Source organism: Acinonyx jubatus, chromosome B3, assembly GCF_027475565.1.
Source record: "Acinonyx jubatus isolate Ajub_Pintada_27869175 chromosome B3, VMU_Ajub_asm_v1.0, whole genome shotgun sequence".
Classification (NCBI taxonomy): domain Eukaryota; kingdom Metazoa; phylum Chordata; class Mammalia; order Carnivora; family Felidae; genus Acinonyx; species Acinonyx jubatus.
In genome coordinates this window covers 136,462,849-136,488,444 of record NC_069386.1, presented here as the reverse complement: position 1 = coordinate 136,488,444, position 25,596 = coordinate 136,462,849, and the positions used below count along the sequence as shown (strand labels likewise).

Here is a 25,596-nt window from a genome sequence, read left to right as displayed (position 1 = left end):
AGGACAATGGAGCTGGGCATCTTATGTAGCAATTACAGAAGTCGCTTTTTTTGTAAACAATAAAGCATTACCCTTCCAGTTTTCAGAATTTTACAATCTGCACTATGACTACCAGTGGCTTCCCAGCACCATTACATACGGCAGAAGTGACACAGGTAACTGAAGGCGCTTCACTGTCTTATCAGCTTTGTTCCAACTGCCTTCTCTACAAATGTGGAAAGTAGCAGACAGAAATGAGTGTCATCTCAAGAATTTGAACTCCTAAATCCTCCCCTCCCAGAAAATATCTCTGCATACACAATATAAGGTCACAGTTTTCTCTAAACTTCTTAAATATTTCATTTAAATGAGGTCAAGGCAAAGTTCTAGCTGCAAAAATAGATTGTGTTCTTGCCTTAATGAGACTAAAAGTCTATAAAATTTGCATGTGGAGAACCTACCAAGTAAATAGTTCCACAGAAGCATTTCAAAGTCAATGTTGCATTATTGCTGCCTGTATTTTAGCTCTCAATTTCATGAGGCTCTTTTTAAAAGACTAAAACTGATATTGTACAAAGAACAGGGAGTCAATTCCGTTAAAAAATTTTAATTTTTATGTTTTTATTTATTTTTGAAGGAGAGAGAGTGACAGAGAATGGGCGGGGAAGGAACAGAGAGACAGGGAGTCACAGAATTCGAGGCAGGCTCCAGGCTCTAAGCTGTCAGCACAGAGCCCGATGCAGGGCCCAAACTCACGAACTGTGAGATCGTGACCTGAGCTGAAGTCGGACGTTTAACCGACTGAGCCACCTAGGCACCCCCCCAAAAAAATTTTAGTATCATACCAACTCAGCAATTAAAATAAACTTTCAGCCTACCCCAATCAAAATTACACACAGCAAAAACTGCCTTACCTCTATCCCATCAAAACACAGTTTGATAACTGGTACAAATGCCTCTTCAACAGCCTGTAAGAAAATTAAATAAACTCAGTGTCGCTGCAAGTACAGATTAGACCTATACTAGTTTTAGCAATTGTAAGTGAATGGGATTATTTGAAACTGCTTATACATAATTTAGCAAAATGCCTGACAAAGACTAGGTTCTCAGCAACTAGCTTTAAGACACTAGGCTCTTGAATCAGACAAACCTAGGTTCAAATCCTTGATTTCTGCCACTCAGATATGTCATTGTGGCTACATCGCTTAATGTTTATTTTGTTTGCCTTATTTCCTACTCTGTTCATGGGATTAAATTTATGATTTCAGACTTGTTGTAAAGAGTAAAATGCAAGCATACATGTTAAGCACTTGAAAGGGTCTGGCAAACTGCAAGAGCTCAATAAATGATGGCTACACCATAAAATTCACTCAGTTCACTGATGTTTATAACTCCTCCCCTTTCACCCCAAACATTTACGCACTCTTAAATCTTTTACTTCTTCCTGTAATTTCAACTTATCATAGAATGAGGTGAAAAAGTCACTTCGATCAACATGTCTTGGTGCAACACACAACGCATCAATATCGGCACCTAAAAAAAATTAAGCCCATCAACCACTAATTACTATTACAAGAAAATTATTTTACATCTTATCATGGCAGTACTTGATGTTGAGATTCTGTTAACATTATACCGGTGAGCCTCTAAAAATGTGCCCTTCCCCTTAAAGAAAGTACTGGTCAATATAGGGAAAACGTCATCTTAATTGATGGGATATCTTTTTTCCTACAGCATCCTATTTATAGCGGCCCAGGTGACCTGGGAGTCAAACTAAGGGGACTCAGATAGAACTTTAATGGTGAAGAGGGGGAACTATTCAAGAATACACCCAACATCCTGATGTTGCTGGTCATAGCCATGTTCATTAGCAAACCACACACACACACACACACACACACACACACACACACACACACACGGTTTTCTTCTACACATTCTGTGACTGGTACTTACAGGCCTCTATCTGGACCCTAAATGGGACCTATAGAATAAACTTCAAAAAGGATCACTGGCAAGAATCAAAGAGGCAGACCAATGTAAGATATCTGTTACAAATTCAGTGCCTGATAGTAGGCCAGCACAGAGTAGTACATAGGGGAAACACAAAAGAGATGACTTAAATCAAGAACCAGGATCCTAAAAGGGAGAGATCAATGTGGAATCAGGTCAACACAGTCATTCTCCTAGAAGACTCAATAGCTAAGGCATTACTCTGAAGGCTGTATATTTAGCACATACATTAAAGAAAAAAGCATACCCGTACAGGACACATCAGAAGCAAATGCACTAACTACCACTGGCACGGAGCAGCGGGAGATGGGGAGGAAGGAGGCCAGAACAAAGAGAACACTACACTGGCAGACACTTTTAACACAGAAGCCTGTGGTTAATGGCTGAAGAATCCTGGTTCCGCCAAGACATGACTGGGAGAAACTGTCCAAGCCTATTGCCTCTTTAAGTCTCAGACTTCTATTTGTTAGCTGAGAATAAGAGTACTGAGGAATAAATAAGATCATGAAGACGAGAGCCTATTATTAAGGAGCCCATAAATGTTCTCTGCCATGACAACATTTTCACTGGGTAGGAAAAAACTACAAGTGCAAGTGAGAAAATACTGCCAGTGATTACCAGTGGCTGCAGATACACACTGTTTTGGCTCGTTTTTTTGCTTAACTGTATTTTACAACTGTGGGGGGAAAAAAAGCATGGGGAAGAGAAAAAAAAAAAAAAAAAGGCAAGCAGAAAAGAAAATCCACAGGTCTTTTTTAAAAGCTTTAATTCATTTTTGTTCTGATCTCCCAACTTCATTTTCTTCAGGTAGAGGAAATGATGTAGAGAACAGCACTGTCCAAAAAAGAACTCTCCAATGAGAAAAATGTTCTATATCCGCACTCTGCAACACGGGAGGCACTGCATTTTTTTTTTAATTTGAAGTACAGTTGACATACAATCTTGTATTAGTTTCAGGTGTACAACATAGTGATTCAACATTATATATTCATTATGCTGTGCTCACCACTCTCAGTCACCATATTACTATACAACGTCACTGCAATACTACTGACTATATTCCCTATGCTGTACAGAACTGAATTTTTTCATTTACTTAATACTGTATTGGACAGTGCAGGTTTAGAAGGCATCTTTATCTTCTTAACCAACTTTAGGCCCCTTGAAGTACTCTATCTCCCACGCAAACCTAAGCTGTATGATACAGAGGTAACTGAGACGAATGTGTCATTATGATGTTTAAGAACTAAAACAAGTACTCCGTCTCAAGATAATTAAAACAGTATTTACCTTTTGTATGTACTCCTAATCTGTAAGATCCAAATGTAAAAATTTTTCCTCCAACATTTTCAATTACAGATTGTGGAAGATTCTGTTTAAAGAAACAAAAAAAATGGGTATTTTGTCAGGGGAGTACAAAGGAAATTACTGCAAACAGCACTATATATGAAAAAAGAAAAAAAAAAAAAAACAACTCCAACTAAGAATTCAGTGCACATTTATGGAGGCAAAACAAACTCTATAAGCTCTACAAAATACCAGGCCTTCATATATCAACCGATTTTGAAATTCAGGCAATTTCCAACTTTTAATGAGCATTCTTTAGTGACCCAAACCACTTTAGAATTTTGCCACATTTCTGGAAACTGCTATAAAAGCGGACTGAGAGTGTGTAATTCCATAGGAGCCGTGTTAGAAGCAGATTTTTACTCATTTTTATTCATGACTAAGATGTTGCACCCATCATGAATGTTAGAATATTAAAAAAAACACATATTCTGACTGCTTAGAAGATTACATTCAATGATCATATTGAATACCCCATAGTACATCACAGTATAATTTTACCGTATCAAAAGTGACTTTAAGGCCAATACGGCTACATAATAGTTCAGATTCTCAAAAGGTTTTGGTGGGATGACTGAACAGAAAACTTACTGACAGTTTCTTAGAGGAGAAACACCCAGAAAAAGGAAAGGAAAGCATTTAAAAATCATCTTCCTGACCCTGGTACTCATCTTCCTGACCCAGGGTACTCACTACGGTGAGTATTTAATGCCACTGGAAGTAAGGATAATACATGCCCAAACAAAAAACAATTTTAACGTGTGCCAGGTCAATGTTTCTCTTCACTTTCTAATTCCTCAGTAAAGTCTGATTCACTACCAAACCCCAAATCATTCCTCACCTCCCCCAAATAACATAAACAGTGTTACTTCATACTCTAAAACCCTAACAATCAATCATAAAGATTCAGGGACTCCCTTGTTTTTTAAGGACACTTTTAATCATCACCTACAGAAAACAGACGATCGGTATGTAAAATATTACATTTTTTTGTCTTCCTATATTTTGAAAACTAAAAACCTCACATGCAAAGATGGCCTGGTTATTTAAATTAACCCAGTAAGATGCTGCTGAAATAGGTCTACAAAGGGAGTTAGGAAGAAGCTACCTGAGAACACTGACTTCCTAGTAAAACACGAATCTTCTGGACGAGCAAGCTCTAAAGAACTGTCCAATATAGTAGCCATCAGCTTCACTTCACTATTAAGCACCTGAAAACACAGCTAGCTTGGCTGAGGAACTGAATATTTAATTCTACTTCATTTAAACTGAAATATCCACACGTGGCTAGTGGCTACTGTATTAGTACACATTTAGACATTAACATGTTTATAGCTATTTCAATCATCGTTACCCATGGGGCGCCTGGGTGGCTCAGTTGGGTGAGCATCCGACTTCAGCTCAGGTCATGGTCTCACAGCTTGTGAGTTCGAGCCCCGCGTTGGGCTCTGTGCTAACAGCTCGGAGCCTGGAGCCTGCTTCAGATTCTGTGCCTCCCCCTCTCTCTGCCCCAACCCACTCTCATTCTGTCTCTGTCTCTCTCAAAAATAAATAAACATTAAAAATAATAATAATTTAAAAAATAATAATTGTTACCCAGAAATGAAGAATGAAGATTCCTTAATTCGGGGCACAGAAAAGTATTTTAAGTTGCAAGTCTCTTTTTTTTTTTTTTTTTTTTTTTTTACGTCTTAGGATATAGACGGCAAACAAGACAACTGAAGTAAAATTAAAATTTTATATAATTCCCCCCCTCCCAAAAGACTAAAAATGATTTGGAACTATATATTAAATCACTGTTTCTCAACCAGGGATGATTCTGCTCCTCAAGGAACATATGGCAACATCTGGAAATATTTTGGGTCATAATTTGGAGAGATGGGGGGGAGGGAGGACAGGGGCAGTGTATCTAGTAAAAATGGGGCCAGGGATAGATAGCAACCTTAAAAAAGAACTATCTGATCCAAAAATACCAACAGTGTCAACATCAAGAAATCCTATATCAAGTCTTAAAACTGAGGAAGAAATTCTCTCTACGAAAGGCAAACACAAAAGATCAAAATTTATGAAGCCTAACCTCAGTCCCATTCTCTAACCAACTTAATACTTGCAGTTAAGCTATACAGAAAAGGACACCAATAAATTTGAACAGGAATGAGCGTTAATTTCATTAATCCAAACAAAATTTCTACCCTCAGAAAAACCAGCAGGAAGAGCTCTATCAAGAATTACTGGTTAAAGAAACTTACGAGGAGGCACTTGAGGAAGTAGATGAAACAAAACTATCAATGAAGCAATATGCATTTTTCACATCAAATAAATCTAAGTCCTGGCTTTGTCTACTTGGCTGCGGTTTTAAACATCTAAGACAATGCCATTAAAACATAGCTATTTCCCTCAGAAGGTTAAGGAAACACGAAGTTCGATAAAGGAGGAAAAAATACTTAAGTTTGGACATCTTCTGCTCAGCTCAAAAAGAACTTCCTTTTAAAAATCTCCTTCGTGGGGTGTCACCTGGGTGGCTCAGTCGGTTAAGCGTCCGCCTTCGGCTCAGGTCACGAATTCACGGTTTGTGAGTTTGAGCCCCTCATCGGGCTCTGTGCTGACAGCTCGGAGCCTGGAGCCTGCTTCCAATTCTGTGTCTCTCTCCCTCTCTCTGCCCCTCCCCTGCTCACGCTCTGTCTCCCTCTCTCAAAAGTAAATATTTTAAAAAAAGTTTTTTGATGAAAAAAAAAAATCTCATTCGTATCAGGAATTCTATCAATGAGAAACATGTACTACACGGAATCTCCTATTTACAATACTCCCAGTGCTGACGTTTTAATCAGTTACTTGAAATATATACACGTGGTTTCAAGAAAACGATATTATAAACTTGACTAAAACCAAGACTTTCTTCTATGTTAACATCTCTCTCAGGTTTTCTTTACCCTTGGTTCTCTTTCCATCAATTTTTCAGTTGTTATACATGAAGTATGCATTTTGTACTGCCCTGGGAAAATTACCACTATCTATGCAATTTTTTTTTTAATAATCTTTACCCCCAATGTGGGGCTCAGACTCACAACCCTGAGATCAAGAGTCACACACTTCACTGACTAAGCCAGCCAGGCACCCCTATGCAACTTGTAAAAATGGGTCAAATGAATTCCCCACACAACTCTGAGAATATATTTATTTCCTTTACCAGAAGCCCCATCATGGATACAACAACCATATATATATATATATATATATATATATATATATATATATATATATATATGTATATATATATATATATATGGTTTTTCATAATGAAGTTTTAGGAACTCAGAGAATGTTATAAAAAACTAAACATACTCAGTTTGAGAGTATACTATCCGGAAACCTAAAAACTGTTCGTTGCTGTAGGATTGCTTAAAAGGTAACAAGATTCTCAAATACTTAATATACATTTTTAAAGCACCTCTTCAGGGAAACAGCTATTATTTCTGTGAGGCATAAGTAATTACTGAGTTTCGGTTTTAAATATGGCAACCAGACAGTACTTATAAGTCACTGAATTCAGTTGTTTTCCCAGCTTTCAAAATAACTAGAAACAAAATATCAAACCCATGGTCTAAAACAAAGTCTGCAGTGAAGACTAAGTCCATTCTAGGAAGAACGGGGTTACTTAAGACTACCGCTGTGTTCAGCTGGCAAATTATTTCACATACGAATACGTCACCTTACCTTGCTTTCACTGATTTCTCGTATCCACTCTTTTACCAGGTTATTTAATTTGCCCAAAATTAAAATCCTGTTGAAAAGAGCAAATATCAATCAAGTATCAAGTTGTTTCATTCCTAGCTCAAATGAGAATCGGTGCTCAATAGGCGGCTCCCCAGACTGTAACCAGTTTTTAAGTTCCAGAAAGTAAGCACACGGTGGGGAACGACATGCAGGCAGGCAACGTCACACTGGCCAAGACGTTCCTTCAGCTGAGTCAGCCACTCCCCTTCTGACAAATCTGTACTGTAATAACCCAAAAGCATCAAAATTCAAAATTAAGGGAATAAAATTCTATGTAGAAAAAAAGGTTTTGCTAAGTATTGCTGCTGTCTGAAAAAGATAAATTTCAGGGGAGAATTCTGGCTTTCTGAGTAGGTTGGGGCCTCAAAACTAGTTTATTACGGTAATAAAGAATTAGACACGAAAAGAAACACACGCGGGCGGTGCGTTCACCTGCGCTGCAGTTCCTCTTCCTCTTCGAACACCCCAAAGGGCTTCAGAGTGTCGATGAGTTTCTGCGTAAGGAGGCAGTCAGTCTCCTTGGGGGCTGCTAAGCTGATAGGAGACGTGATGCCATAGTGCCTCTGCGGCGGCTGCGTTTGCGGTGATCCCTGCGTTGTAACTGGACTGCGAACAAAATTGGACACAATTACCGCCAAAGAAGTTCTACAATTTGAAACAAATCGCTGGACTAGAACCGCTTGCTTTCGTGAAGCGCACTGCTAAACATAGATGGTTCCCTGCCCACGCGAAAAGCTTCCTCTCAAAGACATCTCACCACAGAAAGTAACCAACCAAAAGCCAGCGAGCAAAAAGAAAACTTTATTTCTCTTCCCACTCCAAAGAGTTTAACTTTGCCACTACCTAAGTATCTAAATAAGCTGGAAAAATCCAGATCAAACATACTGGTAGAGAAAATACAATCTGGAATATAGCGAATTTCTGAAAAAAATTTTACTTCGGGAAAAGGAGCCAAAATCTGTTATATAGTTATTTCTAAAGCAACGATTAACAAGCTACAAAAGCACCATTGAACCAATACAAGAGACTCCCCACAAACAGAACTTAGTACCTGACTCACAATGAAGAAAATTCAGAAAATACAGGGCAAATAACAAACATAACTTGTGGAGTGGGAGGCACTATATTCACACTAAACCTCACACATCTGTGATAAGAGGTTCACACTGCCACAGGGATGCTAGTCTAAAAGTTGTTTCCATTTTAAGAGGAATTCCCAATTTTTACAATCAGTAGGATCTTAATATAACTGGTTTTAAAAAAAAAAGGCATGGCATGCTTGAAATGCTTTCAGAAATTAATTCGACTCCAGTAATTTTTCAATGAAACCAGTGGTTTTTTATTCTTTTTGTTAAAATAATTCTAAGTCAATGGACAACAGCTCTAAAGGTAAGTAACACAATTATTATTTAAAAACGAACAAGTCCAGGGCGCCTGGGTGCCTCAGTCAGTTAAGTGCTGACTTCAGACCGCTAAGTGTCCGACTTCGGCTCAGGTCATGATCTCACAGTTCGTGGGTTTGGGCCCTCCCCCGACCCCTCCATCAGGCTCCGCGCTGGCAGTAAGGAGCCTGCTTGGGATTCCCTCTCTCCCACTCTCTCTGCCCCTCCCCGGCTTGCATGTAAGAGCTCGCTCACTTTCAAAATAAATAAATAAACCTTAGGGGGAAAAAAATCGAATAACATACAAAATGAGGAAAGGCCTAAGGAAAGAACATAACATCTGGATCAATTATTTTTCCCAACTCTGTTCACTAAAAAATTAAGTGTTCGTTTTACACACATACACACCTCTCCTTTTCTTTCCAAGTTCTAAATATGTATTTTTTAAATTGAAATTCAAAAAAAAATTGAAGTTCAAAAAAGAAAAACTGAAGTACTATACTTAAGCAGCAACATGCCAAATGCAAGAGTCCCATGCAGGAAGCTCCGTTATGCGTTTAATACTTGTCCACTGGGATCTGGTTTATACTGTGAACGCTGGGCTGTGTTCTATACTTTGTCTTCTGATACCAACACAGACCTAAGGATGCCAGGACAGCCATCCTGATTGTTTCTAAGTTAGCCATTGGTCTGTGTATCATCTAGTCAATGTTTCCTGGTCCAGTTATGCACTGTCTCAATTTTAACTCAGGTTTTATAGTAACATTTACTACGTAAGTATGTCAGATATAATACCTGTTAGAGCAATTAATTCACGTCAGATCCTTCTTCCTACTCCTGTAACCTAAACTGCAGACCTATGCAAAAGCCATGTTAACTCACAGAGCTGGGGATTCACCTGAGTACCAAGCACTAATACCTTACATTAATGTTCTATTTTCCAAATTTATGTAGCATCTCATATGATTAAAATATACAAAATTAACCCAATAAATGCATTCATCATGTCCTGGTTAGTGCATGTTTTTGTCAATAAACAAATTGTTATCATCAGATTCCACAAAACTGACAACAAAAAGGTAGCCCTCAAAACTGTGTAACCATTTGAGAATTCTCCTTCACACACTACTCTGATTTCCGGTAAATTACATATTAAATGAAAAAACAGCACACTTAACCACATATCCCAAAGAGATTATATATATTCACTCTCATATTTTTCTTGCTTCCTAGGAGTTTCTCCAAGCAAACTAGCACCCTTCATGACGACCCCAGGATCAAAAATACTTTTATAAACGATTTTAGAAGGGAAGTAAAAATAATACAAAAACAGGGAGGGGACAAAACATAAGAGACTCTTAAATATAGAAAACAAACAGGGTTGCTGGAGGGGTTGTAGGTGGGGGGATGGGCTAAATGCACAAGGGGCATTAAGGAAGACACTTGTAGGGATGAGCACTGGGTGTTATACATAGAGGATGAATCACTGGAATCTACTCCTGAAATCATTATTGCACTATATGCTAACTCACTTGGATGTAAACTAAAAAAATAAAATAAAAATAGAAATTAAAAAAAAAAAAAAGATTACGACGAGTAGAGCCAGAAATGAAAATAAGTATAAAGTTCATTTTAGCTAGACTTGATTCAAGTAAGGAGAGATTTCGCGTCAAGTCTGAACTGAATTCATGTTTTCACAACTTCAGGTAATAAGCCTCTATTGTATTGTTTTTTGTTTTGAGCAAGTAATAGGTTTCTTGCATTCATTCCTGTCTGAAGGGGTGAAATCCATTACCAGCTGAGTTTGGGATCATCAACAAACTATGAGTACCCATTCTCTGTGAGGTTAAGGCTCACTTATCTTTCCCATGTTTTTCTTTCTCAATATTAAGGTTTTTCATTCTCATACAAAAAAACAATGCTTGGAAAGGCCCTGTCTACATCAACAATATCAACAGAACATTAGGATATAGTCTCCTATTTCTAAATTCACATCAAGTTTGCTCACCCTAATTTGAAAAAAAATGTTGATTTCTGTATTAGTTTCCACATTAACATTTTGATAGGGAAACATATCAGATGCAAATTATAACTTTTTATTTACTCTATTCAAAATATAGTCGCATCATCTAAAATAAAATCACATTTATTTATCCCATCTAATTAAGGAAAAAACGTATATATCTATACATGTATACATATAGAACATAATACTAATTCAAGAACACGTAAATAAAAATAAATCACAACCAAATAAAAGGAAAAGAAGAAATATATGTTATGAAAGTTACAAGACACCTGTGCCTCCAATAAAAATGACTTAATCTTAGCTTAAGTAGCTAGACTAGGGAGTTCCAGGCTGCCATATGCTTTGAATGTCCAAAATGTCCCAAGCAGAAACATTAGCCATGACTGTACTGTAAATGGAGAAAGTCGAGTTTGCCATTCAATTTTAAATTAGAAATCGAGTAGACTGATAAAACAATTTAAAGGATCCTTTATTTGCTGTTCTGTTTCTAACAAAACAAAAATACACACTCTCCTGGAACAATTCACCGGACAGCTACCAATCCCCAGAACACAAAGCTCTTCCTCCCATTCTCGAACACATTAGACATCTGCCCATTATCTATCACTTTCTAGAGACATTTTTGCCAGTACTTAATTTTCTTCAGACATTATTCTATTTTAAAAATAAAATTCTAGGGGCGCAACTCAGTCAGTTAAGCATCCGACTCTTGATTTGGGTTCAGGTCATGATCTCACAGTTCACAGGATGGAGCCCCACATCAGGTCTGCACCAACAGGTGGAGCCTACTTTGGGGGATCCTCTCTCTCCTCTCTCTGCCCCTCCCCTGCATATGCCTGAGCGCGTGCGTGCTCTCGCTCTCAAACTAAATAAAATTTAAAAAATAAAAATTCTACAATTATGAAAACAAAGAGGAAAAAAACCACATTAGATACAGAGCCACAGTATTTGTGATTCATTAATATTTCTTTCAGGTTGTTACTATCAAGAACACTTATGCTTTTCCTAAAGAGCAGTTTATTTTCATCTCAGGAACGTGATTTGTCTTTACCTTTAGGACACTCTGAATTCTGAATGAAACTGGTGGCCATTCAGCAAGTTCTCTACAATGAGCCAAGTATCACCGTTTGTAAGAAGTCTATCCTAATTTCTTGCTGTTTTAGATCTCTATCCTTACTTTGCCTTTTTACCCAATCTTTTTTTTTTTTTTAATGTTTATTTATTTTTGAGAGACAGAGACAGCCCAAGCAGGGGAGGGGCAGAGAGAGGGAGACACAGAATCTGAAGGAGGCTCCAAGCTCTCAGAGCCGAACATGGAGCTCGAACTCACGAACCATGAGATCATGACCCCAGGCACCCCGCTTTTCACCCAATCTTTAATGCAAACATCTTGCTGGTTTTTCACATGTAACTAAAGCATTCCGTCTTAATTCTTTCTGGATCGGAGCAAGGTATAAATTCATACTTGTATATGTACTTACAGTACATTTACAAATTTTGACCCCTCTCAAAATCACAAAAGACAACAAAACATTACTTCCCCTACCCCGCTTGTTTTGGTGAGCACCAGAGCGGCACACTGAGGGTGTGGGGGAGCACAGCGGTAGGAATGTTCACAATTTTTTTCTCCCTTAGGACATGGGATATTTCCTTTACAATAGTTAAAATCTTTTCATCAAGGCAAAGCTTACACAGGACACACGCCCACCTTTCCTTTTGACTTTGTTTTGTTCTAACATTCTGTGTAACAATTCCACTCCAACTATTCTCGTTCTGACTCTTGGCACCTTGTCCTGCCCCTTTCTCCCTTGCCATGCCAGTCCACCATCCACACTATTACCAAGCATATCTTCCTAAAACACAGCTTCCTTAAAAACCTCTAGGACTTCAGACAATAGAATCCAAAACTCTGTCTACAAAGTCTGCTCTCAACTCAGAAGCAATCTGATAAACAGAAATAAAAAGCAGGGCTGATTTCACAGCTACTAGTTACAGATCACTCGTTTCACTTCTGCCACTAGTTACATTACCAGTAAGCTGGACCGCTCTTCTCTACATTGGATGGCAAACTAGAAATTTAAAAACTATAACACACCTACAACACTAAAGAACGGTTTCCAAGCATAGGAAGTTTTAAACCAATACTCCAAAGTCCATCCTTTCCCAATGCTAGGCTATCCAAGACAGGGTTCTAATTAGAATATTTAGGTACTTAGAAAAAAAAATCAACATTTTTGTGAAACTAGCATAGGACTATAGGTTGCTTATTTCAGCTATATATTTATTTCTAAAGTTTAGACATCTGACTTAATCAGTACACACTGAAATATCAACAACCACTAGGGTACATGATTGTAAAGCTAACTCAAATAGTGTAAGTATATAGTATAGTATGATTTGTTAACTTGTTTTGTGCCCATATATCCGAAGTCTCATCAATCTTTGTACAAATCATACGAATAACCATTTCAAGTCAGTGAGGAAAGTATGGAATATTCAAATGGGTTCGGTTACTCATTGTAAAATGTATATTTCAGATGCCATTATTTCAAAATATTGAAAAATTAGAGATACTTCAAAGTTAAAAAAATTAAGAACACTATTTTCAGAGCCATGCTTAAGATACACAAAACTCAAAAATACACAAAAAGATTTACCTACGTAAAAATATTCTAGCTTTTATATAACAAAAATGTATCATAAAGTTAAAACAATTAAGTGAGGAAAATACATGCAACCTATGCGGAGTCATAATGCATAAAGAGTTTTTTTTTTTTAAATCAACTAAAAAGTTTCACTGCAAATCAGGCAAGTAAATCAGGACAAACATTTTTCTGTCAGACTGCAGAAAAACAACGATATACATCTGGTAAAAATGAAAGACTTATTACAAACCTACAATATTGGTAATGTTGTAAGAAAATGAGCACTCCTCACAATCACAGAGGAAGTGAACATCATCTTAAAAAGCAATATGGCAATGTTCATTAAAATAAAAGATGCATGTATCAACTTTAAAAGTTTGTATCCAGGGGCGCCTGGGTGGCTCAGTCGGTTAAGCGCCCGACTTTGGCTCAGGTCATGATCTCGCGGTCCGTGAGTTCAAGCCCCGCATCGGGCTCTGTGCTGACAGCTCGGAGCCTGGAGCCTGCTTCGGATTCTGTGTCTCCCTCTCTCTCTGGCCCTCCCCCGTTCATGCTCTGTCTCTCTCTGTCTCAAAAATAAATAAACATTAAAAAATAATAATAATAAATAAAAATAAATAAAAAAATAAAAAAAAGTTTGTATCCAGCAACTTCACCTTTAGCAATACTAGGGATACCAGGACACAAGACTCAAAGAAAAGGCCCTGAAATTGTGAGACACGTTCTCTTTAACTCACAACACAGTTTTAGTATATGAAATAGAACATAAAAATCCAAATTTCCACCCACTTTAGGATAGGGGTACAATGGATTATAAGACAGGCCAAATATGGGTCCAAACTCCTGTACAGCAACAATAAACTTGAAATGAACAGTGTCTATCCCAGGGTTATACCCTATGGAGGGGGGGGAATGCTTGGTATCTAAATACCTCCTTGACCCCACAGCTTCCGGAATTTGACCTTCCTCATAGGAATAATACAAAAAGATATCCAAGGCTGTTCGGTGGAGCACTGTATACAATGCACTAACTGGAAACCACCTAAATATCTATTAACATAATATAAGACTGATTAATTGCACTACATTCTTACAATGTAATACAATGCCATATAAAAAGAAAAAGGTGATTATTACACGTAGTAGCATGCAAAAATGGTCACACTATATCAGGTGAAATAAACTGTGGAATATAATTATGATAATAGGATTTATTGAAACCTCAATATATTCCAGGTAGCGGGTCAAGCACTTTACAATATTCCCAATTGTTCCTAGCAACTCTACTGTATCTGTCTCCATATTACAGAGGAAGAAAGTAGGGGCGCCCAGGTGGCTTAGTTGGTTAAGTGTCAAGACTCTTGATTTTGGCTCAGGTCCTGACCTCAACGATTCAATTCGTGTGACAGTTGGGCTCAGCACTGACAATGAGCTTGCTTGGGATTCTCTCTCTCCCTCTCTCTGCCCCTTCCCTGCTCACGGTCGGTCTCTCTCTCTCTCTCTCTCTCTCTCAAGATACATAAACATAAAAGAAAGGAAAGAAGAAACAAACAAATACACCGGCTTACCTAAATTCACTGGGCCAGGATAAGAACCCAGGCATTTAACTATAATTGTAACCTTTATGCTGAGTTGTCTTTATACACCTTTCACAAAACACAGTTTTATATATTGAAAAATTTATTATGTCTATAAACGCATAAAAACACACCAAAAAGAACTAAGATAGAATTTCACTTTGCACTTTCTAAAGGTTTCAGCACTGTGAAATTATTTTTAAAAACAAATTTAATGATGTCCTACAAAAGGCAAAATCATCTAATTCTACTATTCACCATAAAATTAAGTTAGTGATAGTAAGAAGGCCAAAATCATCCCCTAAAATTTTTCCCTGGCAGCAAGGAACACCACGCAAATGTTTAATTGAAAACAATAATTAGCATTTTGATTAGATTTTTAAAATCAGTTTATGCTAATCAAAGCACATTATTTTAAAGTGAAATAAACAAAGTTTCAAAAAACGGATTTTTCATAGGGCATGTGGGTGCCTCAGTCAGTTAGTCGGACTTTGGTTCCAGTCATGATCTCGGGGTTCAATGGTTCACAACCCTACATCCGGCTCTGTGCTGACAGCTCGGAGCCTGGAGCCTGGAGCCTGCTTTGGAATCTGTGTCTCCCTCTCTCGCTGCCCCTCTCCCACTGCGCTTCATCTCTCTCTCAAAAATAAATAACATTTTAAAAAATGGATTTTTCAGTGCAATACTGTGATTAGAAATAGTAAATACAAAGAAAATCATGCTCCATTTTCTTGCTCCAGAAAACTGCTAAAGCGTTCAAGTTTATAAAACTTTGTATCAATCCAGTTTTTCTAAAAGCTTCTTTTTCTCATTTACCTTAATTTTGCCAGAAAGCATAGTATTTATTAGGCTGAATTTACTGAATTCCTAAATATGTTATGAAATACAACACTAAAATCAGGAATATAAAAATTGTCTCTGCTCTGGGTGACAATCTCAAATTTGGTCTGGGATCCTTAAAAAACAAGTGCAAAGTAAAAGCTTAAAATAAATACTACAGAAACAAAGAATCGAAGCTATGCCAAAGAAAATCATTAAGGAGGTGTGTGCACTCTGAATGACTTTGATGGGGTGGGGGGAGGCAGTCTAGGCAGATGACGAACACAGAAAAGGAAAGGACAAGTCACCAATGGTGTTTTCCCAAATGGTTAATGTGTAATGACTGCATCCCAATTTAAACAAAGCTCATACTACTGATGAATCCCTGCTTCCTCATACTGAGCATGTGGAATATGTTGTGGCGTATGGTACCAACAAAGTCAACTGCCTCCAAATCCAAAGCTACTAGCCAAAAGAAAACACTTTAGCATTTCTTCCTAGTTTTAGTTATTTGAGCTAAAATCAAAAGCTTAACTTGTTTAATAGTCTTTTTTGGAAGCAATCGGTAAATCACGAAAACTTACTCAACGTAACATTTCACCACAGTGTGATTTGCTGTAAAGAGGCTTTAGCCTTAAACATAACAAAATGTGCCCATCCGGATTACACAGGAAGAAAAGGACACCAGACAGAAAAGGAATAAGGGATCTTTCTAAAATGTCTCACTGTGCACTCAATATTAATCCTTAGCAGAAATATTACAATTACTTTCACAAGAAGTCTAATGTGGAATGCTTTAATTTTTTTTAATTTAATTTAATTTAATTTTTTTTTTTTTTTTAGAGAGAGAGACGGAGAGAAAGAGAGAGCATGGGAGAGGCAGAGACACAAAATCCGAAGCAGGCTCCAGGCTCTGAGCTGTCAGCCCAGAGCCCGACGCGGGGCTCCAACTCATGAACCATGAGATCATGATCTGAGTCAAAATCGGATGCTTAACCGACTAAGCCACCCAGGCGCCCCTAACACTGAATGTTTTGATTTTAGTAGTAGCTTAGTCAAGCATACAGACAAGACAATGTACTTGATCACTAAGAAATTACACTAAGAATCACTAATTTATCTGCCATGTGTTCTTTGTTAAGCGGTACCAAACATATCTAGAACTACTTGTTATGTTCTTAAAATATGTATTCCAAGTGAATCAGCCAATATTTAGTAAGTACAGGGTCCAGTAAGTTCATGCTCAAGGGACTAAATTATGATGAATCCCAAAGGCAAACTTTGGAAATGCAAGGCTGATTATGGAGGTACTTGTTACTCAATTATAATAGCCAAGTTATTCTTCCTTCCTAAGGGCACCTCCAACTGCCTTCTTACTGCCTTCTTGCCCCCTCTCCCAACAGACTAGGAGAAGTAAAAAAAAAAAATAGCCAGACCTGGGGCACCTGCATGGCTCAGTCGGTTGAGCATCCAAGTTTGGCTCAGGTCACGATCTCACAGTTTTTGAGTTTGAGCCCTACGTCGGGCTCTGTGCTGACAGCTCAGAGCCTGGAGCCTGCTTCAGATTCTGTCTCCCCCTCTCTCTGCCCCTCCCATGCTCACATTCCATCTCCTGTCTCTCTCTCTCTCTCTCAAAAATAAATATTAAAAAAAAAAATGTTTTTTTTAAATAGCCAGACCACAGTACTCATGCATCAGTTTTCCAAGTACAACTTGAAAATGAAGACAATGTAAATATAACAGAATTTGAAAAAGTATAAAGATGTATTAGAAAAGAATAGTCAAAAATATACTGTTGGGGCGCCTGTGTGGCTCAGTTGGTTACACTTCTGACTCTTGATCTCAGCTCAGGTCATGGTCTCCCGGTTGGAGGGATGGAGCCCTGCACTGTGCTCTATGCCAACAGCACAGGGCCTGCTTGGGATTCTCTCTCTCTCAAAATAAATAAACTTAAACATATATATACATATATGTTCACATATATAATCATAGTTTTATAGTACATACTATATTATATATAGTATTATAACAGTATTATAACACACATAGGTACTTATACATAGAAGTGTGTGTGTGTGTGTGTGTGTGTGTGTGTGTGTGTATGTGTCTAGTCATAGCATAAAACATTAACTGCAGGAAATACAAAATGTTTTTGATGACCAAAATGACAGGAATACTATTCTTAACCCATAAACTGTAAAAGCCATCATAAAATGCCAGAGCTGATTTCTGGACAAAGTATAGATGGAATATAAATTTGAAAGATAATTCTGTGACAGAAGAGGAAGAAAATAAAGCTACCTAGCAAAATCCCTACACTTTTTCCTTTCCCAAATCCTTAAATTTCCACAATTGAGAATGTTATATAATTCTGAAGACCTACAATTCAAGGATTAAAAAGTAACACCTAGAAAGTCAGCTAAGCATCCCAATTCGGGCAAGTTAAGATCTCACAGTTCATGGGTTCGAGCCCTGTGTCAGGCTCTGGGCTGACAGCTCAGAGCCTTGAGCCTTCTTCAGATTCTGTGTCTCCTTCTCTCTCTCTGTCCCTCCCCTGCTCATGCTCTGTGTGTCTCAAAAATAAACAAACAAAAAAAAATAAGTAACACTTTCCACAGAAGGCAGTCGTCACAAAATAGGAGCCTGGAGAGTGGTAAAGCTGTATGTAGCTTTAAATAAATAACACTAAAAATTGATACTAAGATCTTAGGTTCTGTAGTATATTACAGTTTATGTATAATACACAAATACAATAAATACATGTCGGCAGTAAAAAAAATTTGAGGTTCAAATATTCTACACGCAAGAAATATGATCTTGAAAATTAACTCTACTTAAGACATCTGAATAGATCCCAACTGAGCTGATCAAACAGTTTCTGAGGAGATGGTATAGTACCAGAATGAGAACAGAACACGGAACCCAAAGCTGAATTAAGTCCCAATTTACAATGTAAGCACCCTTAAGACCCTGGGTAAGTAACTACTTCAAGCCTCAATTTATTTATAGGGAATTAATACCTCCTGTAACGTTGCTGTTCTGTGAATCATAAACTGAGAATGTGCAATTATTTAAAAGCTACCGAATAATCAGAACAATGAACATACAGAATAAAAAACATGCCTGCCACCCCATCAAAATGGGAAATAGCTAGGAATCCAAATGGCTTCATTCTGGCCAGAAGACTTTCACCTCTGGAGGTGGGAATGATCAGGGAAGAGGAACTGATTTACTCAATTCTCACACCTTATCTCCTAACTTCCCCATCAAAAACCATGAATTGAAAACAGGCCTAAGGTAAAATACCACATTTCAAAACCACAGTCAACATTTATTCGGCAGCAAGCAATTCATTAGAAAAATCTCTAAATCCTAAAATCTGAAAACCAAAATCTCTCCAAGTTAGAAGTTATCTTCCCTAGGGGTGCCTGGGTGGCTCAGCCGGTTAAGTGTCCAACTTCAGCTCAGGTCATAATCTCATGGTTCACGGGCCGGAACCCTGCATCGGGCTCTGTGCTGACAGCTCGGATCCTGGAGCCTGCTTCAGATTGTGTGTCTCCCTCTCTCTCTGCCCCACCCCCACTCACACTCTCTCGGTCTCTCAAAAATAAACATTAAAAAAAAATTTTTTTTAAGTTATCTTCCCTAAAGGTTATCTATGCATTGTTTCCCAGGACAACAAAAAAGTCTTTAAACCACTGTGTCCATCCCTCCAGACTGCCCAAAAGCCACCCAGAGATGCTACAATGGCACCGCCATTGGAAACAGCAGACGAGAAGCTATTAGCTGTTGCTGTACAGCAGCAATTTGTAAGTTCTCAAACTTTCTGGTTACAGACTTCTTTTATAAGTCTTAAGATTTACTGAGGACCCCAAAGAACTTTCGCTTATATGGATTATGTCTGCCAATATTTACTGCACTGGAATTATAACTGGGATATGTTTTTTAATGTTTATTTAAGTAGCAAGAAACCTATTACACATTAACATAATTGTTTAAAACTGTTCTCCAAAACAAAACATTTAGTGAGACAATCCCACTATTTTATATTTTTGCAAGACTCTTTAATTCTGGCCCAATCAAAGATAGCTGGATTCCCCTATCTGCTTCTTCATTTAATCCCTTTGATAGGTTGTTCTGGTAACACACCTATGAAGAAAACCTGGCATCACACCATCCTCACTGGAGGAGAGTATTTTAACAGCTTTTTTAAATAATTGTGGACATTCTTCGATACTACACCAAAACCCCACAAGTGGTAACTTATGAAAGATTACGGTATGAAAGCTCAAACTATTATCAATAAACCACCTGTACTCTAATGTATTAAAATCCATGAGTCTAGGGGTGCCTGGCTGGCTCGGTCCGTGCAGTGTGCCACTCTTGATCTCAGGGTTGTGAGTTCGAGCGCTCTGATGGGTGTAGAGATTACTTAAAAATAAAATCTTAACAAAAAAAAATCCATTGGTCTACCCTGTCCTTTGAATGAACTTTTTACCAATGTACAATTTTATTACAACAAAATTCTGCAGATCTTCCAAACGTCGACACATTATTACACAAAATTAAAAAAACTATCGTTAATATCACCACCAATCTAGTCAGAAACATTTTTTTTAATTTGGGGGAAACTGTCAAGCTCACGATGACACAAACAAGATTTCCAAAATTCTAGCTTTTGTCACAAAGTTCAAATTCATCATTTGGCCACCAAAGCTGTCAGCTGTTTTCCTTAAAGAGACAGGATCACTTCACGGTCAAGTTAAACGTCAAAACCCATGGTTCATCATCTGTTTTTTCAGATAAAAGAGCTCTGTGAGGAAAAACACTAGTGCAGTTCACAAATCAATCATACGTGTGCAACTTTTTAGTATACATGTGTACTTCCTCTGTTACCACGGCATATATAAGACATAAACTTGAGTCAAGATTAAAATGAACATGTTTTAGCGTTTCATCAAGAAATTTTGAAATGTACGTGTGTGATGAAGAAATGTAAGAACTCCTAGTACAATACGGTGCCTCTCTCTGCCTTGATTTTTCCTAAGGCACGAACAACATTCCCCCCTAGAGCTTTCGCACCGTCAGTGCAAATGTCAATAGAGTAAGACACATAACATTCCAGCACTATTATGAAAATAATTTGAATCTTATGTACTCCCTGAAAGGATCTCAGAGACACCCCTTCCCCCAGCTCCCACTGTGAGAATCACTGGTACTACCATCCACCAGGCGGCCCCCGATCTATCCGTTAGAACTTCATGAAACTTTTTGACAGCCCCCAATAGGTGGGAGAAAAGCTATGGTCTCCCCCAAATCTTGTTAAATATCTCCTCCAGTAACTTCAACAACATTCTCTAAATGTTTTATGAATGCTAGGCCACTGACAATGGTTACTCTCCTCAAAATCTTTTTATTGTAAGTGTGACAGCCAGAACTGAGCTCATGCAAATAATGATCTGCCCATCACAGGGTAGGGCAGAAATCAAAATATAGTTTCCAGAAGGGCATTATATTCTATTAATGCAATGGAAGAACCTTGCCAGGGTACATATGCAACATCTAGAGACATTTTCGGTTGTCACTACTGGAGAGATGGGGGGTGGGGCTCCCGAAATCCAGCAGGTTGAAGCCAGGGATGCTGTTAAACACCTTACAACAGGGGCGCCTGGGTGGTTCAGTCAGTTGAGCGTCCTATTTCGGCTCAAGTCATGATCTCATGGTTCATCAGTTTGAGCCCCGCGAAGGGCTCTGTGCTGACAGCTCAGAGCCTGGAGCCTGCTTCAGATTCTTCGACTCCTTCTCTCTCTGCCCATCCCCCGCTTGTGGCTCTGTCTCTCAAAAATTTATTGTAAAAAAAAAAAAATTGGGGGGCGCCTGGGTGGTTCAGTCGGTTGAGCGTCCGACTTCAGCTCAGGTCATGATTTCACAGTTCGTGATTTTGAGCCCCGTGTAGGGCTCTGTGCTGACAGCTCAGAGCCTGGGAGATTCTGTGTCTCCCTCTCCCTGCTCCTCCCCCACTCACATTCTCTCTCTCTCAAAAATGAATAAAAACATTTAAAAATAAATAAATACGCAACCAGACACCTTACAACACACAAGACAGACCCCTCCAAAGAATTATCTGGCCATAAATGTCAACAATACCTACCAGAGAAACACTGTATTGATGGATCCTAAGATTACCAAAATTTCTGGAAGCTTCATCACCATGGCTTTTTTTTTTTTAATTTATTTGTTTTGAGAGAGAGAGAGAGAGCGCGAACAAGTGCACTCAAGCAGCGGAGGGGCAGAGAGAGAAGAATCCCAAGCAAGCTCTGCTCTGTCAGACCAGAGCCCTAACATCCAGGAACCATGAGATCATGACCTGAGCCGAAGTCAGACGCTTAACCGACTCAGCCACCCAGGTGCCCCATCACCATGACTCTTAAATTGGACCAGCCTTTCAAAGTTACACATGCTATTACACATGCTTTTTAGACAAAACAGGAACACTTGTTCACAATGCTTTATAACGAACTTCAATACTCTTTGATTTAACCCATTCTGACAACTCACGTAAGGTCTATACACACTCCCACCCACCCAAATTTAACAGGACAGGCATCCCTAAACTGCAAGTGGAAATCAAACAAGATCTAGTCTGAAATCACAATTCACAGCTTCAAAGAAATGAAATGAAAGACAGTGTGACACCAGAACATGAAAAACAAAGAAAGCCAATCAATGTGGAAAAAGGCGTATTTAACTAAGCAGTCTGGTCTTTCTGTTGTTTACTTAAATGTATACTACGCTTACGGTTAAAAATGAAAGGGACAGCTAATGAAAAGCTGGCCATATTGTTAGCATTTCAAAAAACACACTGGAAAGCTAATCATCCATGTATGAATCTGCTGCCTTAACTCTGTCTTCCATTTTATACATTTGAACTTACTTCCAAAAACATTTTTGCTGAGGTCTTTAAAGAAAACGTACACCTCCCTTCCTCAAAGAATGCTGGGAAAAAGTAGGTGTAAAAGTATTTTTATTTTCTAAAGAGAAAGACACAACTATGTTATTTCTAATTAAAACCTTTCAAGGCATACACTTCCTATCACTGACCAATTTGTAACACTGCCATGATTATCATAAAGTTGCTTTTCAAGCACAGCAATAAGACGTGAGCTAACACAAAGAAGTCACATGGCATCACGAAAAACATTTAATTGCCGATCTGGAAAATACCACAAAAATCAGTGCTCCTAGTGCCTCTTTCCACCATTTCATTAAAAGGATGAATGAATCAATTAACAGGGATCTTGCAGATTCTAAGATTTTAGGTCTGCATATTTAATTAAAACTAGCAAATATTCTCATTACAGAAATGTTGACAGGTCCTTTAAAAATGACAGGAGCGGGTGAGAAGGAGCATGAAATTCTTTTTAAAAATACTGTATAAAAAGCAATAGACGCCTTAAAGCCTGTGTCAAAGTTAGGGCCTCGGCTGTAGAGAGACACACACGCACACAAGTACACAGACCTATAAACTTGTAAAACTGTAATCAGTGATGTTTGCGAAAAAGAAATGGTCTTTACTTAAAAAAAAAAATAAAATACAATAAACCTATGGTGCTGTATTAGGTGTCTAGAAATCAGAAGACCTTTATTTTGCATTTAAGTAAAACTTCAGTGTCAATTACATGCTTCATTTGGGGACCACAAAGAAGAAAATTCAGTCTAGTCTCAGAGGAGCACTCTCACACTTGAACCTTCATAAATGGAAGAAATGCAGTCTCACTATTTAGGCCTCGACACTGCTGTATATACGCAGAATGGAAAAACAAACAAAACAAAACAAAACAACTGTAAGCGACTTCCGATCCCAACAATGAGCTCGCAGATTACATCTCATTCTTTGAAAGAAAGAAAATAGAAACTTTTTAAAACGCCCGACAAGGGAAGCAAGGGAGAAGACGCAGCCCTCGAGAGACCAGAAAGGCGGGGATGGACTGGCTTTAAGTCCACAATGAGAAAAATTTAAAGCACCACTAGAGACGGGAGGGAGAAGGCAAGCAGAATGAATCCGACTGCCCTATCAAAACAAAACAGAGCAACACCTAACAAAACGCGCTGCGGAGGACACACACCCAGGCGAGTGCCCCTTCGCCGAGTGGGGGAAAGCCTGGGGGCGGGGGGGGGGGAGGGGGGGAAGGTCCAAACACAGAGCAAGCAAGGCTCGACGCTCGAAACTGCGCTTTTAGCTAGTGCTCGTGCAAGCTGGGACTTGAAAGTGGGTTAACTCTGGCGCACGATTTGGGCATCCTGGAAACGGGAGGAAGAGAGGGACGCGGCGGAGGCAGACCAGGAAGAGAGCATCGAAACGAGCCTGGGAGACGCCGAGAGCGAACCTGAACCCCGTGTGCCGACCCCGCGACCAGCAGGGCCTTCCTTCCCCGCCGCCAGGCATTGGCTTTTTTGTTTTGTTTTGTTTTGTTTCTCTTTTCCTTTTTTCGGACGGGGCGGAGAAGCGGGCGCAGTAAGCTTCGGGTTCCCCCGGCCGTTCCGGAAGGGGAAGGCCCCCGGCCCGACGGCCGCGGAGCCAGGAAGGGGTGGGGGGAAGCGGGAACCGAGCACTAGGGGAAGTGCGGCGGCGAGCGGGTGAGGAAACAGGAAGAGCCCCGTTCCCGCCTGCCTCCCGCCCCCCTCCCCGGGCCGAGGGCCCGGCTCTCGCGCCACCCCCTCCCCCTCCCCCCCGACGCCCCCAAGGCCCCGCCGGCGTGCTAGAGAAAACAGAATACAAATCACTCACAACGGCATCGTCTCCTGCGCCGGCACCGCCCAGTCACTTCCCCCCCGCAACCGCCGCCGCTGCCGCCCTGGGCATGATCCACTGAGGCGGGAGGGAGGGGGGGGCCTGCCTCAGCCCTGGGTCCAACCCCACTCCCGCACCACTCCCGCCGCTTTAAGCGCTTCTCCTCCTTCCCCTTCGTCCTAACATGGCGCCCGAGCGCTACCACAGCAACGTTCTAGAACTGCTGACGCCGCCACGCACGCCGTGCGCGCGCCTGCGCCGAGGCCGCCCGGCCCCGCGCAGCCTCACGGGAACTGTAGTTCGTGAGGCGGCCGGCGGGCCGGCAATTTCCGCTCCGGGGCCGTCGCGCTTCCGCGGCGAGGGTCGGGGGTCTGGTGGGAGCGGTGCGGGAGGCTCCCGGCCGCGGGCCGTTCCTCGAGCGAGGACGCCGGAGGGCACGACGCGGACGCGGCCCCGACGACTGAGGAAGGGCCCGAGCGCGAGGCTCCGCTTCCAGCGCATTGTGAGGTGCCGCCGTTCTCGCCGCCCGAGGTCGCGGCGGCCGCGCTTCCCCTCGAGCGGCGCTTGGCGGGGACCGAGGCGCCCACGGGTGTGCCGTGGGCCGCCCGAGCGCGCGGGGCTCAGGACGGGGCCGCTCGGGTCGGTGCCTTGGGTGGCCGCAAGTTGCTCGGCCTCTTCGTACTGTTCTGCCAGGCGACAGTAAGATCTGCCCCCGAGGCTTGTGGCGATTGCTGCGTGTGTTGGCGCCGGAGGGGTGCTTGGCACGGGCTGGTTGTTGGGACACTCCCCTCCCCTACTAGACCGGGGTCCCCCTAGGCGAGCTTTTCGGCTCCCCTGGCCACTAGAGTGTGTGCACGCAGGCGCTCAAGAAGTCTTTGTGGAATGAATCCATTTGCGGGGCAGGACTGTGATGACGGCGAGTTCTGGAGCAGGAGCTCATCGTTACAAACAAGTGGTGCCCTGGAACTTACTGATAAAGCTGCTGCACTTAAGTGGAAAGATCGCTGGCAGTAACCGTTGGGATTTTAGCAAGGACTGTGTTGTGCGGCCCTGATCTGTCCCTGGGGGTGGGACCCGGCAGCGTACCCCTCCCTCCTCCCCCGGAGCAACGGTTGAAAGAGAAGTGCCTGAAGCCGATCTGATACTCCTTCCCTCTTCGAATTAGAATGCTATCAAAAGTGTCCCACCGAAGGCTTATGGAGGGTCGGGAAGGAAATAAATACGGGGAGGATGAAGTTCT

The 25,596-nt window shown here is 40.3% G+C and overlaps 1 protein-coding gene across 7 annotated transcripts in view; it reads right to left on the bottom strand.

Annotated features, from left to right (window-relative positions):
* Nucleotides 1-24,587, bottom strand: part of PAPOLA (poly(A) polymerase alpha) — a 61,352-nt gene extending 36,765 nt beyond the window's left edge. For 4 of the 7 annotated variants that reach the window (XM_053224917.1, XM_053224914.1, XM_053224916.1 and 1 more), the window contains exons 1-6: nucleotides 24,354-24,567; nucleotides 7,546-7,719; nucleotides 7,054-7,120; nucleotides 3,283-3,364; nucleotides 1,403-1,512; nucleotides 894-947 (exon numbers count right to left, since the gene is read on the bottom strand). In XM_053224917.1, the coding sequence (XP_053080892.1) occupies nucleotides 894-947; nucleotides 1,403-1,512; nucleotides 3,283-3,364; nucleotides 7,054-7,120; nucleotides 7,546-7,719; nucleotides 24,354-24,361 (495 nt within the window). In that variant the 5' untranslated portion in view covers nucleotides 24,362-24,567. Of the gene's footprint in view, nucleotides 1-893; nucleotides 948-1,402; nucleotides 1,513-3,282; nucleotides 3,365-7,053; nucleotides 7,121-7,545; nucleotides 7,720-23,952; nucleotides 24,221-24,353 lie in introns of those variants that run through there. The other 3 variants (XM_027066572.2, XM_053224915.1, XM_027066569.2) reach the window with 3 other exon arrangements.
* Between the last annotated feature and the right edge of the window lie 1,009 nt (nucleotides 24,588-25,596).